The 15,370-nt window shown below is 39.1% G+C and overlaps 1 protein-coding gene across 7 annotated transcripts in view; it reads right to left on the bottom strand.

Annotated features, from left to right (window-relative positions):
• Positions 1–15,370, bottom strand: part of PLCH1 (phospholipase C eta 1) — a 192,418-nt gene that overhangs the window by 15,049 nt on the left and 161,999 nt on the right. For all 7 annotated transcript variants that reach the window (XM_033089879.1, XM_033089890.1, XM_033089832.1 and 4 more), the window contains 6 exons: positions 10,859–10,930; positions 7,923–8,014; positions 5,905–6,002; positions 2,716–2,895; positions 2,517–2,624; positions 1,245–1,369 (listed from right to left, as the gene is read on the bottom strand). In XM_033089879.1, the coding sequence (XP_032945770.1) occupies positions 1,245–1,369; positions 2,517–2,624; positions 2,716–2,895; positions 5,905–6,002; positions 7,923–8,014; positions 10,859–10,930 (675 nt within the window). The remainder of the gene's footprint in view (positions 1–1,244; positions 1,370–2,516; positions 2,625–2,715; positions 2,896–5,904; positions 6,003–7,922; positions 8,015–10,858; positions 10,931–15,370) is intronic.

Here is a 15,370-nt window from a genome sequence, read left to right as displayed (position 1 = left end):
TACAAAAAAAACAAAGAAAATGTCACGAAATTTAATAATTTAATTGGTGAATGTAGGTGTTGGAAATATGGTGTCCATTTTACTATTCTTTTAACTTTTCTGAGGTTTAAAATATTTCAAAATAAAAAGTTTGGGAGAAAATTCAGAAAGTGTATTCTTTTGCATAGACAGTAAAGGAAGAAAGAAGAAGAGGTAAGGATAAACTTTCTGATACTGCCAAAACAAGTATCCTTGTTGTTAAGAGGAGAACAGAATGGAAGCAGGGTGACCAGTCAGCTGGGAAGCTACTGCAGCAGAACTGACAAGGGATGATGGTGGCTTGGATTAGCCTGGAGGCCATAGAGATAGAAGAAATGGTTCCATCTGAAGCTCCTGCTTTCTGAGGAGTAGGCTATGGTGCTATCTGTTAAAAATGAGAAAGAAAGTGATGAGAACAACTGTTCGAGAAGAGAGAAGGTTGGAACGGCCACTGTAGAGAGTAGGACAGTGGGCTGATACGGTGCAGCTGGGATGGCAGCCCAGCACTGTGGGTCAGTTGAGAGTTGAGACAAAGAGTTTATGGTGGTGCCACGCTGCAGAGCTGGAAGATCAGGAAGTGATGGTTTAACAGGTGGGAGTGGCAAAGAATCTGAAGTAATGGGCCACTTCTGAGAGGAAGGACACGAACAACGGAGGGGCTGAGAGGTAGGGAGAAACTTGAAGCCAAGAAGGCCAAGACCAGGTATCATGAGAGTAAGGGAATAAAAGCTCTGGAAAGACAGGAGTCTGTGGTCACAGAGGAAGCCATTTTAAAATCATGCGACAGAGGTGCAGCAAGTGATGACAAGTGTCAGCATGTGGCCAGGAACAGGTGGCTGACATACAGCCGAGATGAGGGTCTGAGCAGATAAGGAATGTGGATGGAGAGTTAAGACATATCCTTACGCAGTGTCTGTGTTAATGAAATTGTTTTTTGCACCCCAATGTTCGCATCGCCCGTGTCAATCTTAAATAATGAATTGAATTACATGCACTCATGCCTCCCAAATAGATGATGCACTGCAGTCCAGAAGGAAGTGTGTGTGCTTTGCCAATAAGCTGGTTAATATCTGGTGAGCTGAGGTCAGTGCTCATTTATGAATGTGCACGCACGCGCACACACACACACACACATACTCACACACACACACAGCTGACATTTTGGATGAAATGTGTAAACACAAAAAATAATCACATAATTAACCGTTAGGTCATACATGGCTTACCTCTCCTCGGTCTCCAAACATGGAGTCTGGAGGTTTGGGGAGTTGTTGTCCACTGATAACTTTCAGGATGAGCTGCTTTTTGGGGTTGGCAGGAAGTGGATCACCAGAGAGAGGGTTGAAAGTACCTAAGCCAAGTAAAGCAGGTGTAAAAATCTAAGGTTAGTAGCGTGGGAAAACACACACATACATACATGTACAGCTTAAGCTTGTAAAACAAAGAAACAACAAATGCTGAGCTACCACAGTGTTTCTTAGAGCAAAGAAATTATCACATAACTATCAGTGTGGCTTCTGCCCAAAGCCAATGCCAGCTGGCATTTCCATTACTGTGGTTTTTCTTAGAATCCATGCTCCGAAAGTCAGGGGAACAAGCCAATTTAAAGCAAGAGTCTGCAATTGCAATGATCAGTCATGGCATAGGGGAGGAGGAGCATTTTACGTGAATGACACTTGTACAGAGACGAGGACCAGGTAGGTCAGATCCAAATAATTTTCTAACCTAAACTATCTCAGGCATACAGTGAATATAACAAGCAGAAAGAAGATCTGAAATTAAGTAAATAGCAGAACAAGAAAACACGCAAAGCATAAAATCTGGAAAACACATCTGTCAACACATTTTTACCTCAACTGTTAAAAATCCAATTTGGGATTTTTTCTTCTTTTTTTAAAGGAGGGCGCAGCTCACAGTGGCCCATGCGGGGATTGAACCGGCAACCTTGGTGCTATCTACCAGCACCATGCTCTAACCAACTCAGCTAACCAGCCACCCCAATTTGGGAAATTTTAAAAGAATTTTAATAAGCAAAACCAAAAAAAATGTGTTGTTTTGATACAACACTACATTATCTTTCCTTTTTTATTAGCACTTTTGTAATTGGGCCATATTGACTAAAGGCTTGATAAAATTGTTTCAGGTGGTATTTTTATTTTGCCAACATGTTTCTGACTCACACCGCCTAAGAGAGTTTATGAAAAATATGGCTCAAACACTGTCCAATTTATAAGTAATGTCCAGTGAATATCATGCTAGGGCACTGGATTTCAGATGACAAGCCATTGCTACCTAAGTCCCTCTTCACATGCATAACCTCAGGGGAGGACATTCTAAATATTATAGTGTGACAAGAGTTTTAATTTATGTTCCAACACCTTAAACTATCTTTAAAAAAAAAAATCATGTTGCAAAACACTGCGGAATCACACTTTCCAGAGAGTTCCTTCAATACAGGTCATCTGCATTCAGATATATGACTATGAAATAACACACACCTTTGCACATTTGCTGAGGTTTGAGGACATAGCCACAATTGCCATTTGTCTTGAATTTGGCTCGATTTAATTGCATCATTCGCCCTTCAGACTGGTAGTTCAGTGCCACTGTATAAGTTCAAAGTTTGAAAGAATTAGGCAAAATGTTAGCATAGACTCAAGACATACAGAGAACCGCTCCTTCCCGAGGCATACACACCTAGCTGGCAACCTGCGTTCCAGTAGGGCAGAGGGTTGAAGTTACTAGAATCAATGCGGTAGGCGGAGGGGTAAATCCTCGTGAGTTGCTTTTGGTTATAAATCATGAACTGCTCTGACTTCTGCTGAGCCACCTGATGTGCTCTTGTTTCACTGAATGATAACACATTTCCTGTGGTTCCTGGCAGTTTTTAATAAAGAAGAAAACAAAACTGAGTATAGTAAGGAAAACACTACTCACAAAAGAACTTACAATATGTCAGTTTATACCCGTAGTAAAAGGCAGAGCAAAAGAGAAAATCCAACCGGAGAAGATGCAGCCCCTGACCAAGAACGACCCATATAATTCCATTCTTGGGACTCTTTTGACATTTTGAGGCCAAATCAGAGCTATGCTAAGATAACTTTCTATTTCAGGGTCCCATGTTTCCCAAGAGTTCAACCATCTCACTAATTCATGTCTATCTGGCTAGTATGAACAGGGCAGGTAGCAAAATTATTTTTCAGGTGCATAATTCAAATAGAATTTCTTTACTGAAGATATAGACAGTCATGAATAAATAAAGTATCTACTGTGTTTCCCTGAAAATAAGACTGGGTCTTATATTAATTTCTGCTCCAAAAGATGCATTAGGGCTTATGTTCAGAGGATGTCATCCTGAAAAAATCGTGCTAGGGCTTATTTTCCGGTTACGTCTTATTTTCGGGAAAACACGGTATGTGACTTCAACATAACAGGGAGACATTCATTGAAGGCATTCACCTAAAAAGCTCACATATGAAACACATTATTAACTAATAGCATTCAGGGTCCAAGAACAAAGACCAATTCCGAAAAAGAAAAATTTATTTTTAAAGTTAATTTGAATAGAATTATGGAACCAGTCAAAACCTGTTTAGGAAAAAGGGATAATAATAAGTAGTTCAAAAGAGCATTATACAGAAAAGTTTCAGACACCAAAACAATCATCCACCTACCCAGGTTTATAAACAATGGAAAAAATAAAGGGAGGTAAAAGAACAAGAAGTCTATACTAAAATTTCTGTTTGGATCATCATCTGGAGGGGTCGACGCAGGGCCAAGGAAGCTGCAAGTTTGGGGGCCATGATACAGTAACCCCCCAAATATTCAATACCCATACCCTTTTCTCCCAATCTCTTCTTTTGCATTGTGTCTACAATAACCCCACCACTTTCACCCCTTCACCAACGATCCATCCCCCACCCCCCAAACAACCGCCCATATGTCTTCCGGACCTGCTGGAAGAGGCCAGTCTAGACAAAGATCCAAACTTACCCAGAGCATCATTTTCATTCCAATGTGCACTGTGACAAGCTGAGTGTGTCTGAACCCAGACTGAGGGACTCGGCCCATGCAACCGTGGAGTAGACCCATGGGCTAGCTGGGCCAACTGTCCTGAATTATATCCTGACTGTGCATGTTTATTAGAGCACACAGTCTCCCAGGGGCCTTGTTGTCCCCGGGGATGTGCAGCCTTAGATATTAAATGCTGGCCAAATGTCTAGCAATTATACTCTAGAGCTGGAACTCGGAACAGTCATAAATACAAGTGGGAGGCAAAGAAATTAGAGAATTCGTTTTTAATTTGATGATTTGCTTCATATAAGTTGTTTCCTTATACATTTTATTGACATAGCTTATTAATGTAGTTTACATATCTCAAGTATACTAAAAACAATCCTTTTTGAAGATTTTGATCAGGAATACTTTGAACATAACAAGAGAAAATATAAAGTCTTTTTGACAAGCCACATTCAAATGGAGTAGCAATGTAATCAATACCGCTGTTCTGTCTCTCCATGTAAACATGCTACCACATCACATTAAGATGACCTTGTTAATTAGGCAATATCAATTAATATATTAATAGAATAGAGTTGCTTTGCATTAGGAAAAGCCATGTATTCATTATCTATTGTTAATTTTAAGGCTAAAAAAACCCTATAAAAGACAGACACAGCTGAAGTTCAAAAGCTAAATAAGTACTCAATTTTTCCACTAAGCTAATAGGATTATGATTTCCTAACACATTTATTAGAAAATATGTTTCTCTAATCCAAATATACCTTCAACTCCATTTACCCACTCCCTGAGTTCATTTTCTAGTTGTAAGCAATTATTCTAAGAATGTGTTGTTCACTTGCTGACACTTCTATAGTTTATCATGCTCTCACATGTGAAATTAATTTAAAATTTTTATAACTGTCACCATTTGAAGAAGAAATCAACATCAAAGGGAACAAAATCTGCAGATAGAAAAAGATACACTTGTGAAAGAGGGGGTGAAAACGACCTGACGAAAAATCCTGGAGGCTTGCGAGGACGTAAGACTCACACCCAATGTTAGTTTCCTTTCACTAAGACTTGCTGAAAAAATGGGAGATTGATTTACATTTAACTTTTACTAAAATTGACAGTAGATAGAAAGCCACGTAACCATAATTTCTATAAACATTCACTAACTGAACAACATTAAAAAATGAGCAGGGAAGAGGATAAAGGGAAAAAGAGCAACGAGTAGGAAAGCTCAGGGTAAGAAGAGTTGTGAGTAGAATTTCTCAACTCAATATATGGCAACTGATGGGTGAAAATCAGTGAAAAAGCCAACACTTCTGAAATTTCTACTCTTTTTGTTAAATTTCAATCTGTGGATTTAATCATTTTCATCAAAGTCAAAATTTCCAATGAGAAAATATGGGGCATTCCAAGGTATTATTTAAGCCAATTCACTTCTTCTTTCTTCTGGTTACTCACACTGGCAATGGCGATCTGTTACCTGACCATCAAACCAGGTCAGGTCTCCATAGTTCAAGCTGTGGGGAAGATTTTGCTCTGAGGTATTTTACTTTTTTACAAAAATGAATTCCTCCTCTGCCCTGTAGGAAATTTCTCTGCCCTGTGGGAAATTTCCAAAAATATTTCTGTTTTGGAATTGGTCTTTTTTTTGGACCCTGAATGCTATTAGTTAATTGGGCAATTATAATAACCAATAGAGCCCTCCTTGGGAGCTAAAAACATTCTACTGACAGTCAGCTTCCTGGCAACTCAAGTTGGATTGTACCCAGTCCCAGAAATGTGTGCTGATGATCTGATTAACAAGAGATTAATTAACAATTGACAAAGAGGGTCAAGAATGTTTATCCAGAAGCAAAAACAGTCAGCCCTTACCATCATCCACAATGTCCTGGGCTGCCACGGAGTTTGTATACACCACCAAATCTGAGAGCTCTCGGCAGAGCTTCATGGTTTTCCTTCGTCGACCCAATCTGTGAAATACACACCCAGAACTCATGACATTTTAGAGCTGGAAGAAGTTTGGGCTTCTGTTTACTCCTACCTGCTCCTAATACAGCGAGGAGTAGAACCCAAGTGTGGTTCCTAGTTTGGCACTCTTTCCACCACAGCACCCTACTCATCGGGTTTTATTCACCTCTCAGCCAGAATCACAGTCTATTCCTCATGTATTTGTGAGTTCTACTGTGAAGGGCTTCATTCCCGGCTAGGAAGTAACAATAGAGGTCACTGGGGATCTGCTCCACTTTGGCTAAATGAGAACCTAATCTAAAGGATCAGAAACATTACATGGCAGGTCACAAGAGTTATATATCTAAAGGGAAATACCCCAAAACTTCCATAGTGGTTCTCTTTTAGAAGTGTAATTACAAGTGATTTTTATTTTCTTCTTTATGTTTTTATCTATACAGTATTCTTCAACTTTCTTAAAACAAACATCCTTTACTTTGTTCTCTCTCTCCCATATAAACCACTCCTGGGATCTCCTCTACAACTTAACAAATTTTACCACTACTCTTTACACAGTAGAGTGCTCCATGGACTATTACATTCTCCTCACATCCACACTTTTCTCCTCTATGTGGACATCTAACAATCAAAATATCTAATCCTCAACAAAGAAGATACAACAAATGGCCAGGAAGAACATGAAAAGATGCTCAACATCACTAGTCACTAGGAAAATGCAAATCAAAACGACAATGAGATACCACTTTACACACACTAGGATGGCGATAACCAAAAAGGCAGGCAAGAACATGTGTTGGCAAGGATGAGGAGAGACTGGAACCCTCTTACATTGCTGGGGAATATGAAATGGTACAAATGCTGGGCCAAAATTATTTGGCAGTTCTTCAAAATGTTAAACAGAGTTACCCTAAGACCCAATGATTCCACTTCTAAGTATATACCCAAGAGAAATAAAAACATATATCCACATAAAATCTTATACATGAATGTTCATAACAGCATTTTCATAACAGCCAAAAACTAAAATCAACCTAAATGTCTTTCAACTAATGGATAAAATGCAGTATACACGTACAATCAAATATTAAACTTAATTGAACATTACATGCCATCCATTCCTACAGGACCTCCACGCTTCTTTTAAATTTTCTTTTAAATTTCATTTAATTTCAGTCTTTCAATAAAGGCATAGGGAGATGGGGTGGGGTGTGTACATGCATGGACACTTGTGTGCAAGTGCATGTGTTTGTCTTTCTATGATATAATTTACATCCCTTTGTGAGACTTACTGTATACATAAACTGCCAGAAAATCCTACATCAGATCATGTGTCACAATTTGGGTTCTAAAAATATGGTCATTTTACTCATCCCAAATTCTATTGGCAATGACAAAGATAACAAACAGTAGCTGATATTTTTCAGCCCTTCGTTAATTGGGGGAGGGCTTATCAAGGTAAGCCATTTCAATCCTTTAATCCTTACAATCACCCTAAGTAGTAGATTCAAATGAGGAGCCTAACCTGCCCATGTTAAAGTGGGAGGAATAAACGTTTGAAGCCTGGCTGATTTCAGATCCTTGGTGCTTAACATGTGCTTATCATCTGTCTTCATTTTCAGTCTCCTGTGGGTGGGAGAGCCCTCTGTACTAGTAGTTCACGTGTCCACTCTCTCTTTTCTCTGAAGATACCTTCTATTTGACAACTGCTACAGCTAGCATTGCAGAGCTCCCTGTGCACAAGCCAGTGTAAAGTCCCCTATGGGTATTATCATCTCTTACCCGTTGATCTTCACAGATCCCACTGCAATGAGCACGTTACCTTATCTCCCAACTGTCTAGACCCATGTAACTAAAACAGCCAAGCTAATGAGGATGGAGAGGCTCAGGGAGTCTGAGCGAAAGTCATGGAGACGCTTTCTTACCGGTACAGCGGGCTGATCTCCTTGCCAGGATTCTGCTGTGCGTCCTCCTCATCATCAGTGCTGTAGGATTTACACTGCGATTTTGTGGTTTTCTGCCAGAAAAATCACAGTAAACTTAACAAACTCACCGCATCAGGTACATCTACAACACATACACACACACACACAACACACACACACACACACTCACACACACACATACACACACAAGGAAAATAGCTCAAAGGGGGAAAAAATGATTAAGTATTGCAACTTGCCTCACCATTAATAAGAAGCATATCTATGGCCTAATTATAAGATTAAAGCAAAACTGAGGGGTTTATGTTTAAACTGACTTCTACACCACATAAAATGTAGGTTTTAGAAAGACCTTATTAGTCATGCATCGAAGGTCTCTCTATGAGGAGTAGGGTCAAAGTTGTAACATCTATTTAAATAATTATAAGGACTAAAATGTCCTCTTTATAGGAAGGTCACTGTTCTAATTGACTTGTAAAAGGCAGATTTGATTTAAAAAGTATTATTCCTTTTGTTAATGAATAACCACCTGTCCTGCCTTTGATCAGTATGCACTGAAATGGCCATCTATATCAAACTGCTCTTTTCACGTTTTGACCCTTTTTAATTTCTAGCAGCAGAATGAAAACTGTTACCCAAAGGATTCAGGCTTAAAGGCTGTAGGACTAATCTGGTGTCTTCTGGGCAGATTAGCTGCTAGACATAAAACCTTTTTGGAATAATGAGGTTTCATTCCCCACCACATCGGAGATAACCCCAATATTTGGCAACTCATACCCTCAACAATACCAGTGAAGGAGAGGGACCCCAGTAATTGCAGAAAACCTTGCCACTAAAACTACAGCTTCCATAAACAAAGGAGAAACCTTCAGACAGAGTACCCTGGACATCTGGAGAATGCAGCTTAAAAAAAGGAAAGGGATTCCATCCCTGCATTACCGCAAGACCATGTTACCTTACAGATTTTCTCACACCCAACAAATAAAAACCAAGCCACACTGTTGGCATACACACACTCACCTCTATTGTACTCACAGCAAGGCGCCAATTTAATCTGAAATGTTCTCAGGTGTTATTTATGCCTCACAAACCTCAGTGTGTGTGTGGGAACCCCAGCATTTAACGACCTCGTGTTCCAGCTTGGCTTCTCACCAAGCTGGTAAGCGGCTACCTCTCTAGCTTCCTATTGTGCCTTTTAAAGGGTAGGACAACAACATCTATTTTAAAGGACTATTATTGTTGTGATGATTAAATGAGATGGCATGGAATGTCATTTGGCAAGCTACATAATATTAACTTTCAATTTAAAATATTATTTATATTTATTAAAATAATCTATAAGTACTCCTGTGGACATTCATTCTTATGACTTGAGGCATAACAATTCTAATTCTACAGTAGCTAAAGTACAGCCTGAAAGGTTTACTTTGGAAAATAATTTTAACTTAAATCAGTGGGTGTAATCCAGAAATGAAACATTCTCTAATTCTACATATAGTTAGTCATTTGAAGTGTTACAAGAGCAAATCTGTCTTTTTGAAGTTCATTTATTAACATAAATGCAAAAAAAATAAGAAATGAATCACCAATGGCAGATAATATTTGGATAAATGATGATATATTTTCTTTACATAGAGTTTTGACACATCTTATCATGGTTAACGTACCATATAATCAATCTTTCATCTTACTTTTTACTTAATATTTTGCATGTTGAGCTATTTCGAGTGATCATCTTTTAGTGGTTGCATAACTGTCCATTATGTGAATGAATTATGGCTCACTTAAGCCGTCTTTATGGGTGAACATTTTGGTTATTTTCAGTTTTTTATTCTGACTACTTTTCGAGCCTTTTAATAAATTATGCTATTAATGGGCAGGAAATTCCAGATACAACATTCCTTAAAGTACAAGTAATGGCCTTAGAAAAAACTCACACATAAAGTTCACCATCCAATAACTGATTGCTTATAAAACATGTTTTACCTTTTAACTGAAGAGTAACATGCATTTTGAAAAGTACGACAATGACAAGTGCATACATAGCGTGATGACTTTCCACAAACGAAACCACTCAATTGAGGACATGGAATATTATCTGCCCCCAAAAATCTGATTCTACCATTCAGTAATTACCTTCTCTCAAAGGACTTTTACCCTATAGATTTTTTTGGGGGGGTGGGGGCTCTTTTTGAACTTCATATAAAAGGAATCAAACTGTATGTACTCTCTTGGGTCTAGCTTCTTTTCCGCAGACTATATTATTGTGTGTAATCATAATTTTGTCAATTTCATTGCTAATAAATATTCCCTTATGTGAACATACCACCATTTTTATTCATTCTGTTGTTGAAGGACATTTAAGCTATTTCCTGTTTGTAGTATTACAAATGTATGTTCTCATTATCAGGGCATGAGAGTTCCAGTTGCTCAATATCCTCACTAACACTTGGAATTGTCAGTCTTTTTGTGTTTGTTCTTGTGGTAGGTATGTACGGAATCTCATTGTCATTTTAATTTGCATTTCACAAAGGACTCATATGGGTGAGAACCTTTTCCATATTAGCCACTTGGTTTTCTTCTTTTGTGAAGTACCATTTAAGTCTATTTTCCTTTTTTTTTTTTTAATTTAGGATATCTGTCTTTTTATTGATTGTAGGAATCATTATATATTCAGGATACAAGTCCTTTGTTGGATATATGTATTGAAAATATACTTTCCCAGTTTACTACTTGTTTTTCATCATTTTGATGAATAGAAATTCCTAAATTTCAAACTAGTTTAATTATCAACTTTTCCTGTTCTGGAGTCCTATTTAAGAAATCTTCAGTTATTCCGAGGTTATTGTGATATTCTCCTGTTACTTTCCAGATGTAACTTAAATTAATTTCACACATTTATTACTGTTAATTCATACCTTATGTTTTCCGAAATTGGTCATGAGGGATCGCCCATGTGATTTCTTTCCACTCTCCTTCACATCTGAATGCTGAGTAAATAAAGCACAATAAAACTATTTTTCTTCATTCCTTTTTTTTTTTTCTTAGCTCTGGTAGAGTGACAGGGACCCCTCTCTCCCTCTGCCTCTAGGTGGGAAGCAAGAGGGCCTGCTCACTTCCTCCTGGTGCACCCCTCCAGTACCTCAAAGGTGGCTGAGTCTGCCTCAATGAGGGGAAGACTAACATGGAGAAGGCTGGGCACCAGCTAGGAGACGGGAACTGCCAACAGCTTCCCACAGCTGCGCTCAAGTGCCTCGCAGCAACACCCCGCTTTGCAGGCCTGTCCAGTGCCTGCTCACAAGGCTCTCCACAGCGCAGATGCATTTCTTTAGCAGTGAATGGGAATAAAATCGTCTTCAGTTAAAAGCACATTTAATTTTGAAAAACGGCCAGAAGTCATTAAGAGCTATTTCTGTTGAATAAAAACAGTAACCACATTGATAAAATACTGTTATTTGGGAATTTAAAAGATTAAAATTCAATAAAACTCAAGTATATCTATGAGGTAGGTAATAACACTTTTTATTTTATTTAAGTAAACCATAGGAAAGCTTACTTGTTCATGGAAATAATATGGTAAGCGTTGGAAAGAAGTATGACAGCCTCCGAATTTTTCCTCATGTGGGTTCATTTGTTAGCCTAGAGCTCTCCTTGCTTAAGCCTATCTCTCATTAGGGAACAGAAAGGCCACCATGCGAAAAGGGTTTAGATGCTTATTCAATTATCACCCCTAAAAACAGACACTAGGTGTTTCAGTACTAATGACATGGTTTAAGGAGAGACCAGCAGGCCAGACTCTCCCAGGACTTCCAGCTAAACTGAGAAGAACCAGAAATAACCACATAAATGGAATAAATGTAGGTATACCACTAAAAGTAGTAACACCACTTAAAATCAAAAACCCAGGGAGGGCACCTACATATATCCATAGAGACTAATCAAAGATGTAATTTGGGGTGGAGAGTGGGGAAGATTGAGAATTGGTTGGGGTAAGGGATAGTTCAGAAAATACTAGAAGGGTAGAGGAGTTATAGGGTAATTTCAGTTGACTGTGTATATCTGACTGCCTTTGTAGATCTATTAAAGCTGATCATTCACTGTTTAAAGACCCTGGAATTAAGAACTTAGATGTTGTAGCCAGATGTTGTTATAGAAGTTACACTGTTCTCCAGGTTTAGAGAACCAGTTCTGCCACCAAGTAGCTATATGTCCCTTCTTGGTAAACTGCTTCTCTTCACCTCAGTTTTCTTATCTGTGAAATGGAGGAGGAATGGACCAATTAACTTCTGAGCTCCTTTCTATTTCTAATAGCCCATCTATTGGTAGGGAGATCATGTCATTTATTGTTCCAACAGGGGAGTGAAATGGGGTACTTTTAATAATTACACTGGGATAATAAGTACAAAGCAGGGCTGCTCCATGCAAGTTGAGGAATATGGTCATCCTATTTAGTAGGCACATACTATGTTCCAAGGATTATGCTACATAGATTCTCATTTGATATATACAATCATCCTTGGTGATAAGTATGATTCAAATCCAAATTTTACAAATGAAAAACCTGAAATATAATGAAGTTAAATTATATGCCCAAAGTTACAAAGCTAGTTGGTGAGCAAACAGGGATTCTGTGTAGCTCTAATTCTCCTTGCTGGCTTATCCTCCCTTCCTCTCCCTCCTCTCTTTATATAGAAGGGAACTATAAAATCTCTCTCTCCAACTTGAGCATCAGCACCATGTCTTTCATGGAATTCATGAATCAGACATTGTGCTAGGAACCTGGCATATACCGGGGGTGCCAAAAAAATGTATACACATTTTAAGAGATGTTATCTATATATTCCTTTTTGAAGTTGAATTGAATTACAGTAGCAATGTGGAGTATGACATTTGCTCAAAAGATGGCATTAATCAAATGAATGGTAGCATCACCATGCGACAGGCAGGACAGTCAAAGAAAATGGCGGAAGTACAGGTGTCGTTTGAGGAGCGCAACACCATTTTGAAGTGGTACTTGAAATTCCGAGAACATTGTGGAAGTACAACAATGGACGCGTGAGTATGCACCAGAGCCTCCAACACGCCTAACAACTGCACGCATCCGTGGTAAGTTTGAGACGCATGGTACTGGGTGTGATGTGCACACGGGAAGACCCAAAAGGCCTCGCACAGCAACAAGTCCTGCTGCTTCTGCTGTGGTGTTGGAACAGTGTACACACTCACCACAGAAGTCTACCAAACAGTGTTCCCCATAACCAGAAGTGTCTGGGTGCTGATGGTAACCACTTTGAGCACCTCTTATAATTGCAGAAGTCAAATGCGACTTGTAGTCATCTTTTGTTATCAGGATATATTGAGTATTACAATTTTAATAGTTTTTTCCTTTCTTAAACAAAATGTGTATAAATTTTTTGGCACCCCCGATATATACAGGATGACAGCAAACAAGAGAAATGCAGACTCTGTCCCCACAGGGCTTGCAGTCTAACAGTGGAGACAAATGATTACAACGCACTGTGAAAGAGTACGACGGGGAAAGTTAAGAGCACTGTGTGATGGCACAGGAAGGCCATCTCCCCAGACTGGAGGATCAAGAAAGACTTTCAAGGGGATGTGACTCAACAGCTGAAGTGGAAAGATGAGTAGATACCATCTATGTGAAATGAGGAAGAGGACGTGTGCTGTGGCCAAGGAAACAATAAACTCAAAGGCATATTGCTAAGAACATAATAAAGTGGGGTGTGTATGCATGTACTTGTACATATGTGCAGACGGACAAGTCAGAGCTAGGGCCAGATATGGAGAAAGGATCTTTTGAGCTACATCTTAAACTTTGAACTTCGTCCTCCAAACTATGAAGAGCCTTTGAATGGTTTAAAATAGGAGAATAACATGATCAGATGCACATTTATGAAATATCGCTATGGTAGTAGTGTAAATGAGAGATTGGAGGGGAAGGACAGTAAGAAACCTGGAAAAGTCCAGTTTGGGGATAATTATGGCTATCCAGACAGCCACCGCTGATATGTAAAGAAAGGAGTAGATTCAAGAACTCTAAAGAAGGCAGACGTTTTTGTGTCTACTAAGTTCTTTCAGCTTGAAGGATGAGAACTTGATTTTTATTTTATTTCAGAGCTCTCCAGGGAAAAGACAGCACAGATAGAACACAGTACTGCATTGCTGAATGATGATCCAGGAAGAAGGAAGCCAGAGGGACGTGTGCCCTGAACCACACAGCAAATTCTCACCCTTGGATCTAAATATGCATATGTATCTGACACAGAGGTACTTGTCTCAGTGGTAACTTGTCTTAGCTTGCCCATTGAACCAAAACCATATTGTAAAACTAATACTACAGCAGTGTTAAAAACCTCAGCACTGTACAGCTCAGTTTTTTAAAGTCACAGGCTCCACTTACTATATACAAGTCTAATGCATTCTTGTAGTCATCTGGATTTAAGGGAAAGTGAAAAATAAGAAGGGGGCTGAGCTTTGCTCTACTACATCTCTGAAAGTTGTGGTCCCTTACCATCTTACCTGATGGAGAAATTATCATTAGGAACTCTTCCATGAATAGCAAAAGAAAGATGGACTTAATTTATTTCTTCCAAAATCTCCAAGACTTACTATTGCCCTCACAATTGGAATGGTCTAGGATGGAGCAAAGACTTCTCCAAAAGCATAAGGGAAAGTGATTGGTGCAGATTAGCCAGTGAGAGTTCACCAAGCACAAGCCGCTGAAATGAAGCTGGGCTAACCAAATGTGATTTTACAGACATTTGTGTAGTTGTAAATAAGTGGCTGAAGGGAGAGGAAGGGGAGGAAGAAGCTTACTGCTATTTACGTGTATATAAAGAACATCCAAAATTGTATCCTAAACTACAAGGACAATAATTCTGTGATTGGCATTCTGGTTGCCTCCCCAATATTCCGTTCGATCTCCCATAACATGCAGTTCCCGAGGCGTTGACCTTGGCAGTTCCAGGGGTTAAGTTTTGACACTTAAACCCTGAAGGTCACTCTGCAAATGAACTTGCTACTAACCTAACCCAACATTTTCCTTCATTATCTAAGCCATTTTGAATTAGGTGTCCTATGTTTGGAAACTAAATAGACCTGAGGAACAGCCGAGTGCTTAAATAGCTAACCTTCTGTAGAGTCTAGAGAGTAATCAGTAATGCTAAGTGGTCACTTAGATCCAAGGATGACCCCAGGTGATCTTCCTTCTGCCTGTGGAGCCCTGAGCACTGAAGGACAGGTGGTGACGGCAGGGAAGGCTGCTATCACTTGAGGCAATGATTGCATAGATCTCCTCTGAGCCAGAAAATAATGCCCTCAATGCCCTGCAATGATGCCATCAATAAACCCACTGTCCCTTTTCCTAGCCCACTTAGGATATTTTTTATTAGAAAGCAGAGTAGAATCTCAAC

Source organism: Rhinolophus ferrumequinum, chromosome 2 (assembly GCF_004115265.2).
Source record: "Rhinolophus ferrumequinum isolate MPI-CBG mRhiFer1 chromosome 2, mRhiFer1_v1.p, whole genome shotgun sequence".
NCBI lineage: Eukaryota > Metazoa > Chordata > Mammalia > Chiroptera > Rhinolophidae > Rhinolophus > Rhinolophus ferrumequinum.
Note: the sequence above shows the minus strand (reverse complement) of the source record. Positions and strands in the feature narration are given on the sequence as shown.